Source organism: Mercenaria mercenaria, chromosome 18, assembly GCF_021730395.1.
Source record: "Mercenaria mercenaria strain notata chromosome 18, MADL_Memer_1, whole genome shotgun sequence".
NCBI classification, from domain to species: domain Eukaryota; kingdom Metazoa; phylum Mollusca; class Bivalvia; order Venerida; family Veneridae; genus Mercenaria; species Mercenaria mercenaria.
Window position 1 is genome coordinate 49,179,641 of NC_069378.1, and position 20,163 is coordinate 49,199,803.

Consider the following 20,163-nt stretch of genomic DNA (forward strand, 5'->3'; position numbering starts at 1 on the left):
GTTTACCGCATAAAAAGAAAGAAATATATATTTCTTGTCAATTCTAGCGTACAGTGGTACGTGTACTGTTTATAAACGATTTAAAAAGGCTCGCAAAACGCGCGAGTCATGTTCATGTACCGTATTAGACAGATACTAGGTCTGTCCTTGAAATTCCACTTTCCGTAATACCATAATCTATTATTTTAACATTTATCATAAGTTAATATATATGCTTAAACTTTATATATTTGAAAAAGTCATCCAATAAAAAAGAATTAGCATATTGTAAAAATAGGACATAAAGGCTATTCTTATCTAAATAAACCGCATTTTGGTGAAATTTGATATTTCGTAAAGAGGATTTTTTCAATTCAATATTGATTTTGTCACAAGCCATTGGTTAAATGAATTATTTGGTGTACCGCGAGTCAATAAAGTAAGGCCATTAAGGATACAAAGCATGTACATACATACATATATATATATATATATATATATATATATATACAAGGATACAGGCTGGTTTGTTAACGAAAGAACATTTAACTATAAACTTGTGACTTGTCGGATATGAACAGTGTATTGTGTTATATTGTGTTATATTTGACTTCCGACTTTTGAAGGACGATGCATATAATATAAACAAAATTCAAACTTCCCTACTTTTACAATTTATGTATACTGCGTATTAAATTGGCTAAAACACATACAATTTGATTGATGAAACATTTATTTGACTTTAAAATAAAACTATAGGCACAATTCTTGATAGCGACAGGTTCTGAAATTCGTTTACTCCAAGTACAGGACTTTAACATATGGAAACTCAGAGGGGACATATGACGTAAGAACAGTGCGGATAGAAAACTGTAGAGTTACGTGAACGTTAGGTGTACGACGCAGGACTACAACGCCTTAAAGACACGTTCATCCGCTTTTCATCATCATCACCACCACCACCACCATCATCATCATCATCATCAGTAATCGCCTCACTCTAAAAGAGTATACTCGCGATTTGAAGGGGAAAACAAAGTTGTTGACTTTCGGGTGACTGTTCAAGGTATCTAGATATACACGTTGCCTCTACAATCAAGAAACCGGTACGTCTTTAGGAATATACAGGAGAAGCTTGTGATATCGCCTTTCTGAGGGACAAGATTGTGGCAGAGAAGATAAAATACTAATATTACGAACCAGAATTTCTAACTACAAAGTATCTCTGGACTAGCTACAAGTGCAATTAATATAAGACTTGAAAAAAAAGGGGGAAACAGTTCCAGAGGGAAGAAGTAATACGACTACTTTCAACAAAAAGGTAAGGGTTATTTTTCCATAAAATAGAATTAGAGTGTAATAATTACTTCATAACTTATTATTCATTTATGGAAGTACTACCCTGTTTGAAACACTTTTAAGGCATACTTGTTTAAAGTTTTAGCTTTATTACATGTATATATAATGACAAAACGAGCAGTTCATATTGACCCAGATATATTGTATTATAGAAGTCTGTAAAATTATGCACGTGATTGACACTGCTTTACTATCTGACTAAATATTATCACCGGATCACTTTCACCATCACCTGCTTTACTCCGCAGCAGGGTTTCGACAGCCTGACATATGAGTATATCATGATAAATCAAATAAGTGAAGGTTGTTTGTCAGACAATATACAAAGTCCCCTTCTGTTACATAGACAATGAAATGAAATTGGAAATTATCATCCATCTGTATATTTGAAGTTTTATGCCATCCTTAAAATGTCTTTGTTTTCCACTCCCTCAAACCATGCTATTGAAGTTTGAGTATATGCTGGTAAGTAGAAAGGCTTGGAGAACATCTTGGTACAATTCTTTTCTTCCAGTGAACATAAATGAGTGATATAAACTCATTCAATCCGCCTCCTTCAAACAACACCAGCCAGAAACAGCTCTGTGTTTTATTTATATATGTAAGCTTCATGATATATTTTAAAAAAAAAACAAACAAAAAAAAAACAAAAACAAAACGTATAACTATATACGATTAAAGTGATCAATGCTTTCATAATTCATAAACTATTTTGGGTAGGGGCGAATTGTTCGAGTAGTGGGACGGGAAATATTTTATTTAAGGCCTTATGAATAGACAACACAAGCTACATTGCCTTGCTGTAGTGAATGTTTGCGCCAGTGAAAGTGCATATCCATCCATATATAAAACATATATAGCCCGAACAAGAAAACTATCTAAAATATTTGACCTTTGTGACATCTTGGCCTTTGAATCCAGTCGACCAATTGTATAGATTCTTTCTGCAAAGTTATTTGAATATCCGTTGAAGTATAAAGAAATTATACACAAAACACGAATATTCAACTTTAGCTAATATCATGGTAAAAATTTGTGTCAACTTATCAAAAATCCACCAATGCATAAAGAGTTATACAGTACACATATGTTGCAACATGTACATTAATTTATAGGCACGCAATTCCAACCCGTTACATACACAATGTTCATGCAAATGAAAGCCTGGACATATATGAGCCGCGCCATGAGAAAACCAACATAGTGCGTTTGCGACCAGCATGGATCCAGACCAGCATCCGCGCAGTCTGGTCAGGATCCAAGTCTGGTCAGGATCCATGCTGGTCGCTAACAGTTTCTCTAATTGCAATAGGGTTTGAAAGCGAACAGTATGGATTCTGCAGGCTGGTCTTGATCCATGCTGGCCGCAAACGCACTATGTTGGTTTTCTCATGGTGCGGCTCATATCATACCCTATTTTAATGTTTGGCTACGCACGTGTTTTTATTCAAATGTGCGCACGAACAAAACGTGGCAAAATATTAGCAAAACTACACGACACGTATAAACCAGTAACAAGCGAGACGTGAAAATTTTCTCTGGACCGTAGGCAAAATAGAGTAAAACTGGATTACTAAATATTGTGAATTACATGTGTTCATCAGTGTTCATATCGTAAGGTAAAACAGTTTAACTCAATTGACCCAGATATATTGTATTATAGAAGTCTGTAAAATTATGCACGTGATCGACACTGCTTTACTATCTGACTAAATATTATCATCGGATCACTTTCACCATCACCTGCTTTACTCCGCAGCAGGGTTTCGACAGCCTACACATATTCTAAAGGTCTTCACGAGTGGTATATCAATTGGTCAAAAAAAAAATGTATATTCACATTGTTAAAATCGGGCAAGATCATATAAAAAACAATTTTTATCTAGATCTAATTTTACCCAAAAAAGTAGAAATAAATATAGATCTAGATCTATTACAAATAAATAAAATAAAAATAAAGAATGCATGGAAATGTTTCTTTTTGCCAAGATCTTGAAAAAGATATTCTAAAAGTTTTGCTGAACTCTATAACGAATTATTGATGATAAATTCAAAACTAATCAGGATATAGCTGTATAAGTCCTATTACCACCATAGAATAATAGAATCTCGCTGTTACCTGATAGATATATCTTTTCGTTGCAAAGTTACTTCCCCTCAATTTAACCCTGATCTTATCGCCATTTGTAGAAGCATACCGACAGCAATCAATAATTCAATAAATATGTGTCTCAGCATGTGAAACTATAAACAAACATGTGAGTATTAGTTTTAGTTTGAAAATGATATTCTTTCTGAAGTTATAATGTTTTGTAAATGGTACATTTTTAATGATTTTACCCGCATGGACCGGAGGTTACTCCAGATCCATATACTTCCGGGTTTCACTTCATGTTCGTCCTCTCAAAATTACGAACCCCTTGGTTTAGTAACGGTCAGATGTAGACTTGGTTACTGAAAATTGGAGAATACGTGTACTGGTTGGGAACCATTTTCCGGACACATTTTCATATTTCAGCTCCATTATTCCCTAAAAAAATATTTGACATAAATGAAACCCACACTGCACAAACTTCAGCTGCTTCCAAATCCGATGTTGTAATCAGCATCGCGTTGTGACGTAAAATATAGGTTCCATGGGGCCTCAAATGGGGTCACTAAAATAAGTTATTTTTCCCGTCAGGTAAACCAGTATCCGGACAAATATTTTGACGGTGTTTTGTTTTTAATTTGATATCAAAATAAGTAATTAAACTATTTCTACACATTTATTTATCATTCATCTCTTCAAAATTGCACATGAAACATAACCCGACGTTCAATAGCAGCTACGGAAGCAAACCGAGGTTGACTATAAAAACTCAGATTTCGTCTTATACGAATTCTTGACAATTCCAATAGATATAGAATAAAATTAGTGCAAAAATCGACAGCCCTGTATCTTACGTAACGTTTAGCGTGAAATTAAAAGTAGAACATGTTATCAGCAAACAACCATTATGTAGTTTGATTATTTCTTCCCCACTTGATACCTCGGCATTTGTGAACTACTGCGCATGCGCAATGCTATCTTCATGCCCCGTTAAGACAGAAAGATGTTTTGTAAACGCAGGTGAGTTATCATCAAATACCCAAACATTATACAGCCTAATAATAATAGTGGTTGGTTGCAGACATAAAGAACAAACATCTAAATGATCTAGATAAAACAATTACATGAATAACAAAGAAATAAAGCGGATATTACATGTGTCCGGAAACTGGTCCTGTCCGGAAAATGATTCCCAACCAGTATGCAGCTCGTAAGCTCACTTGGACCTGTAGGTGAGGGATCCCTTGCAAGCCTGGATCCAGGGCCGGGCCGAGGGGTCTCGTTGGCTGAGAAGTGACCTATACTCATCAAAGATGCATCCTACTATTTTGGCAAAGGAATAATATTTTTTCAAAATTTAGACCCAGAAACACACCAGAGGCCACCATTTCATACCTATTTTTCAAAAATTTTCCAGTGGGACAACCCCCTGACACCCCCTGATCAAGAGGTGAGTAATTAACCCTCCGTTACCTCAAAATTTAGACCTAAAAATGCACCAGAGGCCACCATTTCATGCCTGTATTTCAAAAATTTCAAGGGAACAGTCATGGATGTAAATGTTTCAAGTTATCGCAGTTTATAACCCATTTGAGTTATTGCTTATATTTTCGTAACTTGTTACAGTTATCATAAAATATTACAAAGCCCTCCTGTGCCAATTCCTCATTTTGAATGTGACTAATGCAATTATTTCCTGAATCCTTGAACTCTTAGGCCAAACTTAAAATATTCTTTGTTTCCCCATCCCGACCCAAGCAGGTGAAGTATGGGTAGGTAGGTAGGTAAAATTTTTATTTTTGAAATTTGTAGGAATAACTGCAAGGAGAATACCAACACTTTAAAATTTAAATAGGTACCAAGTTTACATGTATTCAATCTGAATGCCTTTCTGCAAAATTACCAAGTGATTCTTGTGAAGCACATACTATATTTTTCTTTCACTCCTTGCCTGTTAACAATAATTAAGGTATTTGGTTGCAATGTTTCTTCATTGTCAATAGTAAAGGGTTCACTATTTTCGGTGGTGGACAGTTTTACGCTTAACTGGCTATTATCAATTGCTGCATTTACTGTGGTTTCAATTTCTCTATCACTAACAGCTTCGTCAACAATGTCACACATTGTCAACTTCGTCAACAACTTGCAAATTTTCTTGTTAACCAGCGAACGATTTGTGTTTCCATTTTTTATAGTTACGGAGATGCAAACTGAATGCTCTGCCATTTTCTAATTTGTCATCTCCAAGCGTCTTTTTACCACCGACTGTTCTATAATACTTACTTGCGCCAATGCGATACAGATCAAAAGATCGGTTTCGTACTCAAACTAATTCGAAATATGCATTTTTTGTCCCAGGTTTTTTTGTACCAATTAAAAAAAAATTTCATTTCGGTTTCGGCGATAAAATTTTTCGGGTTGCGCCGATTTTTTCGAGTCGGTCGTGGATGGGGAAACAAACAATATTTTATTTTAGGCCTTATCTTTCCAGCTATGCTGTAAAAATTTTACGCAAGGCTTATAAAGATTTACACAAAAGGTTTAAAGCTATAAAACTCTTAGCATCCCATTATGCTTATCAGGTCATGATCAGACTAAAAGAGAATTTGATTAACCACAGATTGCTACTTATTTCACTGTATAGGTCACTTTGCGAGAACAGCAAAAAGACTTTTTTTAAATAACTTATCTGAGTTAACTTACATTTTATAACTTATACAGCAGGAAGGTCTAATACTGGGAGTAGAAACTCCGTATAAATCAATACATTTATCTGTATTATGCTTTCGTCCATACCTGTAAATATCAACCAGTCGTTAGCGATCGATATTTTGTTTTCGCCACTATCGATTAGCATGTAATTAGCATATTACCTCATGTTAATCATGGAGCTATAACACTTATTGTTCAAAGGGTTTACCAGTCACATGTTAAGTGGCGATAATTAGATGATCAGAGATTGATCTTAATTGATTCTGAAGCAAAAACAGCATGCGACTGCATGTGGTGATATGCTTAATTATTATGAATTAACTCGAGCTTTCAAACCTTTATCAAAGGGCCAATTTTTGTTGGATTTGAATAAAAAAAATGGAAAATAACAGAAAACTGACATTTTCCTTAATCTTGTAGAGCCATAATTATAATTGTTGTTTATAATGTCAGATTTCTACATACAGAAACAAACATTCTTCTTGAACGTAGGGAATGTTTCAAACGAAATTGTTGTTTAAACTCCAAAAATTAGTTTAATAAATTTAATCTTAAAACTGATGTGTGAAAAATACAATGTATTTAAATTAAGATAACAATTTTTTTTTAAAAAAGGCCGACAACAAAGTTACATTTAGTATTCCGAACTTTTAGATAAAACTGCAGAAAATCATCTAGGTTTAACACGCATTTAAATGGTGAAGAACAGAGCAATATCATAAACAAATATTTTCAGGCAACAGTTTACAGTTTTGACTTGCTATTTTCATTAAAATATGTCCTATTTTTTTTTTCTAAATACTCTGAATCAACAAGGCAAATATCATGTAAAAAACGACATCTTTCTGTCTGGGTAAGACAAGTCTAGATTTAGCCATTTTCACAGGGCGAAAAGTAACATTAATGTAGATATTTTCCATTTAAAAACAGATGTAGGCAATAATTTCATGGCAGAACTTTTGTTTTCAACAAAAAATTCAACAAAATTTAATGCTTTCCCAGATTTTCACTGAAAGGACGAGTTAAACTGTAAGGCGTAAGTGTTTGAGTAATAGCAGAATAACCTACGGCATACACTTCGATTGGACAACAGCATAAGATAAGATAAATGCCGGTTTCGAGTCCCCGTATCAGTTGTTCCAGTATACAGGTTATAAAATGCTTGAAAAAATAACTGAAATAGGTTACATAACTTAAAACAGTTACACCCCTGACTGGGGAAAGAGCCCCTTAACACCCCCCGCCCCCTTTAAATGAGAGGAGTACCCCCACCAATAAATGCACCAGAGGCCTCTATTCGTACCTGTATTTCAAAAATTTCCAGGGGGAGACCCCTCCCTCCCGACCTCCCTGACATGGGCATAGCCCCCCCCCCCCCCCACCATTCTCAAACCTACCCGCTCTTGGTGCTATGCGCCTTGGTAGTGACATCTTCGTTTTAGACCGGTGCCGCCCCCCCCCCCCCCCTCCCCCACCCGAGTCACACATTTCTGGATCCGGGCCTGCCTTGCTTGAGCCCCAGACTGAATAGTTTTTGTTCTTAGCTCCTAAATGCCTTGAAGCATTTTTAGTCTTAGCTCCTAAATGCCTTGAAGCATTTTAGTCTTAACACTGTTGCCAGCAACTGCAAGGGACGAACACTAACAATGTTTTCCACCTGTAGAGGACTTCTGTATTGCCACTGCAATACACTTTCACTTGTTATTTTCAGGGATTCAGTCAGATGAATGGGAAAAATGTGGACGATTCCAAATCTGTGAATATGGACTCTATAGTACCATACACCTGCATCTTTATTGGTAAGCTTAATATATCAATACAATTGATAATAATTTATTAGTCCCCTACTGGTTGAAAACCAGTTTCGGGGACTATAGGAATGCACTTTTCCGTCATTCCGTCCGTCCGTCTGTCCGTCCGTCCGTCCGCAATTTCGTGTCCGGTCTATAACTCTGCCATCCATGAAGGGATTTTAATATTACTTGGCACAAATGTTCCCCATGATGAGACGACGTGTCATGCTCAAAACCCGGACCTCTAGCTCAAAGGTCAAGGTCACAATTGGAGGTCAAAGGTCAACAGGGCTTTTTTCCTGTCCGGTCCACAACTCTCCCATCCTTGAAGGGATTTTAGTATTACTTGGCACAAATGTTCCCCATGATGAGATGATGTGTCATGCGCAAATCCCGGACCCCTAGCTCAAAGGTCAAGGTCACAATTGGAGGTCAAAGGTCAACAGGGCTTTTTTCCTGTCCGGTCCATAACTCTCCCATCCATGAAAAGATTTTAATATTACTTAGCACAAATGTTCCCCATGAGGAGACGACGTGTCATGCGCAAAACCTGGACCCCTAGCTTAAAGGTCAAGGTCACAATTGGAGGTCAAAGGTCAACAAGGCTTTTTTCCTGTCCGGTCCATAACTTTCCCATCTATGAAGGGATTTTAATATTACTTGGCACAAATGTACCTCATTATAAGACGATGTGTCATGCACAACTTTCAGATCCCTAGCTCAAAGGTCAAGGTCACACTTAGCAGTCAAATGTTAACATAGCATGAACAGGGTCTGTTTCGTGTCCGGTCCATAACTCTGACATTCATTAAGGAATTTTAATATCACTTAGCACAAGTGTTCCCCATGATGAGACGACGTGTCATGCGCAAATCCCAGGCCCCTAGCTCAAAGGTCAAGGTCACAATTGGGGGTCAAAGGTCAACAGAGTTTTTTTCCTGTCCCGTCCATAACTCTGCCATCCATGAAGGGATTTTAATATTACTTGGCACAAATGTTCCCCATGATGAGACAACATGTCATGCGCAAAGCCCAGACCCTTAGCTCAAAGGTCAAGGTCACAATTGGAGGTCAAAGGTCAATAAGGTTTTTGCCCTGTCCGATCCAGAACTCTGTCATCCATCAAGGGATTACAATATTACTTGGCATAAATGTTTCCCATGATGAGACGACGTGTCGTGCGCAACACCCAATACCCTAGCTTAAATGTCAAGGTCACACTTTGAGATCAAAGGTCAAGAGGATTTTTTTCCTGTCTGGTCTATAACTTTGTCATGCAAAGAGGATTTAGATATCAGTTGGCACAAATATTCCCCTGGATGAGACAACATGTCATGCGCAAGAATCAGGTCCCTAGATCTAAGGTCAAGGTCATATTTAGAGGTCATTTCTTCTTCATGCATGGAGGGATTTTGATGTAACTTGGACCAAATGTTCACCACCATGAGGCACCCTTGTTTTTAGAATTACGTCCCTTTGTTGTTACTATAAATAGATTTTATTGTAACTTTTTTATTACTGGCGGTAGAGAAAAATCGAGACCACTTTTCTGTGGTACACCATGCATGTAACATCCAATTTTTAGGTGTATTTTGACCTATCTCTACCTGGTAAAGAGTTTCTTGTGGACTTGTATTATATAGATTTTTTTTTTTTTTTTTTAAAAGATAAATTTCCCTTTGTTGTTACTATAAATAACTTACATGATAACATTTTTATAATCAGCCAAAAAAATTCAATATGAAAACAACTGTAGGTTTTTATATATATAAATTTTAATCCAAGTGTTTTGTTATAACATATTGTATATATAGTACAATATTGTTTATACATCATTGACAGATATCAGTTCATTATGTTATACTGCAGTAGAGAAAATTAGGTGCCTTCCAGTAGGGGACTTTGTATTGCATGGCAATACTTCATTCACTTGTTAAGGTTGTTCTGCATGCTTCGATCAATTAAGAATTTGATTTAACCATGATTTATCAAAGTTTGATACTACAGTAACTGTGAAATCATTAATATTCGTGGGGGACTAATTTTCGTGGATTTTGTGGTTGAGTCAATCCACGAAATTTAATCCCAAAGAACAAGAAAAATTCCCATTCATTTTATGTTCAAAAGTTGAAATCCATGAATTCATATATGTGCAGAACCCATGAGTCAGTCATGCCGGCTCAAGGTCAAGGTCACAACTTAGGGTCAAAGGTTTGAACCTTCCATTTTGTGTCCGCTCTATATCTCCTAAACCCCTTGAAGGATTTTCATCAAACTTGGGTCAAACAATTACCTCATCAAGGCGATGTGCAGAACTTATAAGTCAGCCATGTCGGCTCAAGGTCTAGGTCACAACTGAAGGTCAAAGGTTTGAGCCTTCCATTTCGTGTCCGCTCTATATCTCCTAAACCCCTTGAAGGAATTTTAAAAAACTTGGGTCAAATGATTACCTCATCAGAACGATGTGCAGAAATTATGAGTCAACCATGCCAGCTCAAGGTCAAGGTCACAACTAAGGGTCAAAGGTTTGAGCCTTCCATTTGGTGTCCACTCTGTATCTCCTTAACCCCTTGAAGGATTTTCATCAAACTTGGGTCAAATGATTACCTCATCAAGAACTCATGAGTCAGCCATGTCAACTCAAGGTCAAGGTCACAACTGAAGGTCAAAGGTTTCAGCTCTGTATCTCCTAAACCCCTTGAAGGATTTTCATGAAACTTTGGTCAAATGATCACCTCATCAAGACGTTGTGCAGAATTCATGAGTCAGCCATGTCAGTTCAAGGTCAAGGTCACAGCTAAAATCAAAGGTTTTACCCTTTCACTATCCATAGCAGTGGCGGGGGATTTAGCTGTCTTTCAGACTGCCTTGTTTTCTTTTAGTTTGAATAATTGAACCTTAATTTAAAATTCTAAAAGAATAAATTTGCATCATAAGCAGATTCTACAAACTGAACATCAAGAAAGTAAACTAAATTTTGAAGCCTTTCTGATGCAATATACAAGAGATTCTGGAAGAAATTACACTTTATACTTTCTAAAAATTAAAACACAATTTGAAAAATGAAACAATATTAATTTTGCTGTTTTAACTGGCAATTTTGTATTTTTCATCAATTCTTTGGGAACAGTGGTGATAATGATGGGGTACATATCAAGAAGAAAGTTATTCTGTGATATGCTTTTCCAGTGAATAAAGTGAAGTGTTCTATTTTTAGATTATTCTATTTTTAGATGCAGACTGGCATGACTATGTGGAAGCAACTACCAACTGTTTGAAATGTGGATCAGATCGGGACAAAGTCATTGAGAACATAAAATCCTTTTGGATTAATGATGGGAATAGAAACAATGTTCTACCATGTCTTTCTGTTAGAAGTGGCCTTGACCTTTATCTCAAGGCCATGAACTTTCCAGCAGGGTCAGAGGTCATTATGTCAGCTATAAATATACCAGACATGGTGACCGTGGTAAAACATCATAATCTAAAGGTATCTTAATTTCCATATAATTTCTAGTGTTTGTATTTTTCCAGCATTTATTTCTGTGGTATAGTTGTCTGAAATTTTTGCTTGGAAATATCAGCTGCCAAATATCAGCAATACCTTGATAGATTGAGAAGCTTTTGCAGAAATTATGATAGGTCACAGTACAAATTTGGTCACATAGGAAAGCTGTGTGTAAGGCAGCTGGTGTGCTCATTTAGCAGATCACTGCCCCAGTAAGCTAGAGGTCCTGTGTTCGAGTCCCTGACTGACGGTACATTTCCCCACCCTGTGATATTTGGGACTCAGCAAGGGACCTTGGCATGCTTATTTGGTCATTGCTTCCAAAATGTATTGTTTACCGCTGGAATTTGAGGACAAATTTTCAAGTTTTGTGATTTTGTCACTGAGTAGGACTTGATCACTTAAATGGGATGAATATGTGTACACAGCCAGTTAGCTCAAATGGTAGAGCTGTCACGCTGTAATGAAGAGTCCCAGACTGACTGTACATTTTCTCATCCTGTGAGATTTGGCACCAAACATGAAACCGTAGCGTACTTGCTTGGTCTTTTTTAAAACACTGGCAATTTTATGTTTATCTGGAATTCAAGGACAATAATTTCCAGCTTGTTCGGGACTCTGTTATGTTCAGAGATTTTTTTCCTTCTTTATAAAGTACAAGTAAAAGGACCTTTTCCCAATTTAAAAAGTGATTTCTTCCCCCCAATTTCCATATAAAATTCCCCAAAAGGCAAAGGAAAATGGTCTAATTGTTAAGTGGTTTGGTAATTTATTGACTTGTATGCAAAACAGATCCTAACTTGCAAATATTTGATTGCTTGCATTTTTATGATAAGTACAGGCCTATCTGGGGCTTTTATTACTGTTGATTAGAAAAACAGAATGACACCAACTATTCCCAAATTGAAAAAAAAATGCAGCAATTTTTCACAATTCAGTTGGTACCGGACCTTTTCCCAAAGTGACCAAAAAAATCGCTGATGTTAATGACTTAATCACATTAGGGATGAATATGTGCAAAGCAGTCAGTTAGCAGTCAGTTATCTAAATCCCAACTGTCGAAGGTTACCAAGTTTTAGCTCTGATAAACAAAAGGAGCAGTTATAAACATTGTATTTTGTCAAAAGAATTTTAGCTCTTATAACTTTTGGATATATTTATGTCTCCCACCACACAGTGGTGTGGGAGACATATTGATTTACTCCAGTCTGTGTGTGTGTCTGTCAGAAAGCTTGTCCGCACTCTAAGTCGAACATTTCTCATCCGATTTTCACCAAACTTAAACAAAATGTGTTTGACCATAAGACCTCGGCCAAGTTCGATAACTAGCCAAATCGGTCCAGGCGTCTTGGAGTTATGGCCCTTGAATTACCAAAAATCGGCCTTTTTACTCTTGTCCGCACTCTAATTCAAACATTTCTCATCCGATCTTCACCAAACTTGAACAAAATGTGTTTGACTATAAGACCTCGGCCAAGTTCGATAACTAGCCAAATTGGTCTAGGCATTTTGGAGTTACGGCCCTTGAATAATCGAAAAATCGGCCTTTTTACTCTTAGTCGAACATTTCTCATCTGATCTTCACCAAACTGGAACAAAATGTGTTTGACCATGAGACCTCGGCCAGGTTTGATAACTAGCCAAATCAGTCTAGGCATTTTGGAGTTACGGCCCTTGAATTACCGAAAAATCCGCCTTTTTACAATTGTCCGCACCCTAAATCGAACATTTCTCATCCGATCTTCACCAAACTTGAACAAAATGTGTCTGGCCATAAGACCTTAGCCAAGTTCGATAACTAGCCAAATCCACCCAGGCACTTTTGATTTATGGCCCTTGAATTACTGATTGGATCCACTCATCCAGACCATCTAATTGGATCAACTCAGGGTGGACGGATAGCTCAGTGGTTTGCACACTGGCCTTCCAATCCTGAGGTCGGGGTTCGATCCCCGGCAGCTACTCGGGAATTTTCAGAAATGCTTTTCAGTGTTTCCCACCCAGCTAGAGGTGTACTGGTCAGGAACCCAGGCAATCCTTGCGTGTATCAGTGCTATACACTGGGCACGTTAAAGAACCAGGCTGTCTATTCGCAACGAGCTAGGCTAAGTTAGCCGGACAAGCCTGTATCTGATTTCTGATCTCTCTGTGGGGGCTTTGTCTCACTCTGTCCCTCTGGTCAGATCGCTCTGTGTCTGTACTAGTAGAGGATGATTTCGCGCCCTGTGTGGCTGCAGTTGCTGTAAAGCGCCTTTGAACGTGTTTATCATGAAAAGGGCGCTATATAAATCTGGTATAATAATAATAACTCGTCTAAACCATCTAGAGAAACTAGACATTTTTCATAGGGGCAGTTGTGGGAGACATGCGCTTTTCTCAAAAGCATCTCTAGTTCTAGTTTCTTTTGGGGACTGGAGTTTGATGGACGTATATTGTACAGTTATTGCCTTTAAGTTAGGTCAATATGAAGATTTATCCACCTGGAAAAAGTGAATCAGATATTGATTGAGGGCAATATTATAATTGTTTTATTAATAAATCAGATGTCTTGAATGTTAATTGAATACATAGAAATCAAATGCAAAAATGTGCAGGAGTTGGTCTTTTTTTTCTAGTCAACTGTGTGCGACATAGAATTGTTTTGAGGTAAAAATGTTGTTGCATCACTCCTGGAGGTCATTACGTGTTTAAGCTCCGCCCATGTTTCAGTATGACTCTTTAGCTCGTCTATTTTTGAAAAAAATCTACAAGGTATTGTCGTCAGTTGATTGTCGGCGTCAGGGTCAGCGTTGGTTAAAATTTTTGTTTCGGTCCACTTTTTCTCAAAAACTATAAGAGCTACAGCTTTGAGACTTTGCACATTTGTTTATCATCATTAGTTGACTACGTAGGATAAAAACCTAAAAAGTATTTTGTCAGAATTACGGCCATTTTTTTACCTAGAAAATTTGAATTTCTTGGTTAAAAGTTTTGTTTAGGTCCACTTCACTTGAATACTATAAGAACACTAGCTTTGAAACTTTGCGGATTTGTTTATCATCATTAGGTGAGTAAGTAGGTCAAAAGCCATAAGTCTGGTATGCATTTTGTCTGAATTATGGCCCTTTATATACTAAGAAAATTTGAATTCTTTTTACTTTGGTCATTTTTCTTGATTTCTATAAGAGCTATAGCTTTGAAACTTTGTACACTTGTATATAATCATTAGATTAGTATGTAGTTCAAGAATCATAACTCTCTCTTGCATTTTGTCAGAATTTTGGACCTTTTTAACTTAGAATATCAGTATTTCTTGGTTGTTTTTTGTTTATTACAAGACATTCGACCAAATTTGTTGATTTTGCAGGTGGTGCCATTAGACGTTAGTATAGAAACTACTGAACCAAAAGTAGAACTCCTGCCAAGACTAGTCACTGATAAAACTGTTGCTATTCTTGTTGCTCACGTGTTTGGGAAGTGGTGCGACATGGACCCTGTGATAAAAGCTGCTCAAGAATATGGTCTAGTTGTGATAGAGGACTGTGCGGAAGCATTCTGCGGCTTCGAACGCCTTGGCGATCCAAGATCGGACCTGGCGTTGTTTAGTTTTGGTGTTATCAAATACTTCACTGCCTTCGGAGGTGCCATAGCAAAAGTCAAAGATGATTCTGTGTTCTCAAAGATGATGGGATTGTATGACGGCTACGAAATGCAGACTAGATGGGAATATTTCAAAAAGACGTGTAAATGTTTAACAGTGTATCTAGCCCTTGCGTGCCCCTGCGTAAGCCAGTCCATAATGTATCTCTGCCGATGTTGTAATCTAGATCACAAGCTTCTGTTCATGAAGATGCTGCGTGGTTTTCCGGACCAAATGTTAAAGAAGATCAAACACAGACCAAGTACACCTCTACTTACCATGCTTAGGAAGAGATTAAAAGACTTCCGTCAAGCTGATTATGACATAGGTTTGTATCATTCCATTTTCAGTGCGTCAGATACCGTAAAACATTTTTAGCTTGACTTTTCGAAGAAAATGCAGAGCTATTTGCACTCGCCCCAGCGTCGCCGTTTCCATTGGTTAAAGTTTTTTTTTTATAAAGTAAAATATCTCTGTTAATATAAAAGCTATTGACTTGAACAGTAAAACAGTTATTTACTATAATTCTACACCAGGAGAAACAATCCCCCATAACTCTGACTCGAATTTTGACAGAATTATGCCCCTTTTTAAATAGATTTTTTTTGTTAAAGTGTTTAAAAAAGTCAAAAATCTCTGTTACTACCAAAGCTTTCAGCTTGAAACTTAAAATAGTTATTTACTTTCAAAGTCTACACCAGGAGAAACAATCCCCATAACTCTGATTATATATTTGATTGAGTTAAGCCACTTTTACTGGCAAAGCTCTAATTCAGTGTCAAGCTCTGAGAAAAGTCAAGTGTGCTGTCTTATGGACAGCTCTTGTTTTTGTTGCTGTAAACATTAATTGATTTTAGGTAAAACATTTGATATATGTAGTAATTTATTAGACTATTCATGGTTCAATTTAAGCAAAAAAAAAGTTGTTCCCAATGGTATAGTGATGGTAAGTTTTATCTTACCAGAGTTAAATAGTAGTTCGTGGCATCCATGGCCGAGTGGTTAAGGTCGCTGACTTCAAATCACTTGCTCCTCACCGATGTGGGTTCGAACCTCACTTGGGGCGTTGAATTCTTCATGTGAGGAAGCCATCCAGCTGGCTTACGGAAGGTCGGTGGTTCTACCCAGGTGCCTGCCCGTGATGAAATAATGCACGGAGGGGAACCTGGGGTCTTCCTCCACCACCACTGCTGGAAAGTCGCCATATGACCTATAGTTGTGTTGGTGCTACGTTAATCCCAACAAAAACAAATAAATAGTAGTTCACACTGCCTAATAAAACATTTAAAACTTTATAGTATTGTAAACAATTTTTCCTATGATTTCAAAACATTCTGTATACAGTAAGTTGTGGTAAGTTAAATGATTTAAGTGATTTATACAACTTACTCAACTTTTACAACCAGCTGTCTACATCTACACTTTTTGAATATCTCATAACAAAAAATGTATAATCATATTAAACTAATAAACCATTATTTTATCTATATCTTACAAAGTATAAAGGTTACCATTTCATACAAATAAAGAGATCTCCGATTAAAAACATTTTGAACAACAATGGCCCTCTTGTTAATAAATATGCAGCATTTTAGGAGAAAGTGGTACAGAATGACTAATTTCTGTACAGTGGGTTTTGGGACAAATTATAAGGGTTTAGAGATTTGGCTGAACAAATGTTACATAAAGACAAGTGAGTGGGCCCAAATAAATAAAAAAAAAAAACACCCCTGCAAATTGTTTTCTGGGTGTGGGATGCAAGTTTGGAATCTGGGTTTAACTGTCGTCTCTACAGTCACTAACTATGGCTAGTAAGGTCTTTTTTCAGAAGTTCACTGTAAGATAAATAAGTTGAAGCTGATTTTTTTTTTAATTGATTAATTAACCTATTTCAGGTCAAGTTAAAGCTGAGTATGTACGTATGAGATTACCAGAGGAAGCTCAACTTGTGGGCATGAAGGCAAAGGTCAACAATTACTGGCTGTTTCCCATACTAGTGGTAAGTTAACAAGCTGTTTCCCGTACTTAAGGTAATTTGACCACCTCTTTCCCATAAATGTGGTAAGTTGGCAGGCTGTGTTCTATAAATACATTCGATAAGTTGGCAGACTGTTTTCCATACATGTGTTATGTTGACAGTCTATATCCTAAAATTACTTGTGGTTAGTTGACAGGCTGTTTTCAATACATGTGGTAAGTTGACGGGCTGTGTTCTAAAATTACTTGTAGTAAGTTGACAGGCTATATCCTAAGATTACTTGTGGTAAGTTGACAAGCTGTTTCCTATACTTGTGGTAAGTTAACAGGCTGTATTGTAAACTAAAATTACTTGTGCTAACTTGACAGTGTCCTAAAATTACTTGTGGTAAATTGACATGCTGTTTCCCATACATGTGGTAAGTTGAAAGGCTGTTCCCAATACATGTGATAAATTGACCTGCTGTTTCCATACTTGTGTTAAGTTTGAACAGCTGTGTTCCATACTAGTGCTAAATTGAATGACTCCCATAATACTGTATGATATACCTTTTTCGAATAATTTAGAATACCGTATACCAATAAAAATTTATCGGTCAACAACAGCTCAAGGAAGTATTTTATGCTGAAAGAAATCTATTTCTTCATATATCAGGAAGATCTAGAGACTAATTACACTTTTTCTTTATATGTTCAGGAAAGTCCAGACACCATTCTCAGCTGCCTGAATGCTCTAGGTGTGGACGCTTACCGAGGAGCCACTCAACTCAACATTGTTGAACCAGAACAAGGGTCTGGCACGGACCAGGTTTCCCAGCTAGATCCACGTTACCCAACAGAGGCACGATATCTGATCGACCATGTGATATACCTACCCGTCCACAAGAAAGTTCCATTTCACGCATTGAACAAGATCTGTAAAGCTGTTAGCCAAGCAATCAAAATGAGTAAAGATTCTCCCAAAGTTAGACTCGAGTCAAAGCTTTAAATACATAAAATGCAATCAAAATTATAGAAATGTTAAAATGCAATCAAATTGCTGCAATCAAATCTATATGTGTCATAAACTGTAAAATCATTTTTAGCTCACCTGTCACAAAGTGACAAGGTGAGCTTTTGTGATCGCGCGGTGTCCGTCGTCCGTGCGTCCGTCCGTGCGTCCGTCCGTAAACTTCTGCTTGTGACCACTCTAGAGGTCACATTTTTCATGGGATCTTTATGAAAATTGGTCAGAATGTTCATCTTGATGATATCTAGGTCAAGTTCGAAACTGGGTCACGTGCCATCAAAAACTAGGTCAGTAGGTCTAAAAATAGAAAAACCTTGTGACCTCTCTAGAGGCCATATATTTCACAAGATCTTCATGAAAATTGCTCAGAATGTTCACCTTGATGATATCTAGGTCAAGTTTGAAACTGGGTCACGTGCCTTAAAAAACTAGGTCAGTAGGTCTAAAAATAGAAAAACCTTGTGACCTCTCTAGAGGCCATATATTTCACAACATCTTCATGAAAATTGGTCAGAACATTCACCTTGATGATATCTAGGTCAAGTTCGAAACTGGGTCAATTGCCATCAAAAACTAGGTCAGTAGGTCTAAAAATAGAAAAACCTTGTGACCTCTCTAGAGGCCATATTTTTCATGGGATCTTCATGAAAATTGGTCAGAACATTCACCATGATGATATCTAGATCAAGTTCGAAACTGGGTCACGTGCTGTCAAAAACTAGGTCAGTAGGTCAAATAATAGAAAAACCTTGTGACCTCTCTAAAGGCCATATTTTTCATGGGATCTGTATGAAAGTTGGTCTGAATGTTCATCTTGATGATATCTAGGTCAAGTTCGAAACTGGGTCACATCCGGTCAAAAACTAGGTCAGTAGGTCTAAAAATAGAAAAAGTTTGTGACCTCTCTAGAGGCCATATATTTCATGAGATCTTCATGAAAGTTGGTCAGAATGTTCACCTTGATGATATCTAGGTCAAGTTCGAAAGTGGGTCATGTGCCTTCAAAAACTAGGTCAGTAGGGCAAATAATAGAAAAACCTTGTGACCTCTCTAGAGGCCATATTTTTCATGGGATCTGTATGAAGTTGGTCTGAATGTTCGTCTTGATGATATCTAGGTCAAGTTCGAAAGTGGGTCACGTGCCGTCAAAAACTAGGTCAGTAGGTCAGATAATAGAAAAACTTTGTGACCTCTCTAAAGGCCATATTTTTCATGGGATATGTATGAAAATTGGTCTGAATGTTCATCTTGATGATATCTAGGTCAAGTTCCAAACAGGGTCATGTGCGGTCAAAAACTAGGTCAGTAGGTCTAAAAATAGAAAAACCTTGTGACCCCTCTAGAGGCCATACTTGTGAATGGATCTCCATAAAAATTGGTCAGAATGTTCACCTTGATGATATCTAGATCAAGTTTGAAACTGGGTCAAGTGCCATCAAAAACTAGGTCAGTAGGTCTAAAAATAGAAAAACCTTGTGACCTCTCTAGAGGCCATATTTTTCATGGGATCTTCATGAAAATTGGTCAGAACATTCACCATGATGATATCTAGATCAAGTTCGAAACTGGGTCACGTGCTGTCAAAAACTAGGTCAGTAGGTCAAATAATAGAAAAACCTTGTGACCTCTCTAAAGGCCATATTTTTCATGGGATCTGTATGAAAGTTGGTCTGAATGTTCATCTTGATGATATCTAGGTCAAGTTCGAAACTGGGTCACATCCGGTCAAAAACTAGGTCAGTAGGTCTAAAAATAGAAAAAGTTTGTGACCTCTCTAGAGGCCATATATTTCATGAGATCTTCATGAAAGTTGGTCAGAATGTTCACCTTGATGATATCTAGGTCAAGTTCGAAAGTGGGTCATGTGCCTTCAAAAACTAGGTCAGTAGGGCAAATAATAGAAAAACCTTGTGACCTCTCTAGAGGCCATATTTTTCATGGGATCTGTATGAAGTTGGTCTGAATGTTCGTCTTGATGATATCTAGGTCAAGTTCGAAAGTGGGTCACGTGCCGTCAAAAACTAGGTCAGTAGGTCAGATAATAGAAAAACTTTGTGACCTCTCTAAAGGCCATATTTTTCATGGGATATGTATGAAAATTGGTCTGAATGTTCA

The 20,163-nt window shown here is 37.1% G+C and overlaps 1 protein-coding gene across 2 annotated transcripts; it reads left to right on the forward strand.

Annotated features, from left to right (window-relative positions):
• The first annotated feature begins 567 nt into the window (after window positions 1-567).
• LOC123538678 (uncharacterized) lies at window positions 568-18,595 on the forward strand. Of its 2 annotated transcripts, none has more exons than XM_045322967.2 (6): window positions 568-1,300; window positions 7,854-7,941; window positions 11,169-11,425; window positions 14,790-15,390; window positions 16,958-17,061; window positions 17,737-18,595. In XM_045322967.2, the coding sequence occupies exons 2-6, from the start codon at window positions 7,866-7,868 to the stop codon at window positions 18,025-18,027; spliced, it is 1,329 nt and encodes a 442-aa protein (XP_045178902.2). In that variant the 5' UTR covers window positions 568-1,300; window positions 7,854-7,865; the 3' UTR covers window positions 18,028-18,595. The 2 variants fall into 2 exon arrangements, with proteins under 2 accessions (XP_045178902.2, XP_045178901.2); XM_045322966.2 differs by lacking the exon at window positions 568-1,300 and adding an exon at window positions 3,476-3,596 and having other exon boundaries at window positions 17,737-18,594.
• The last annotated feature ends 1,568 nt before the right edge of the window (window positions 18,596-20,163 follow it).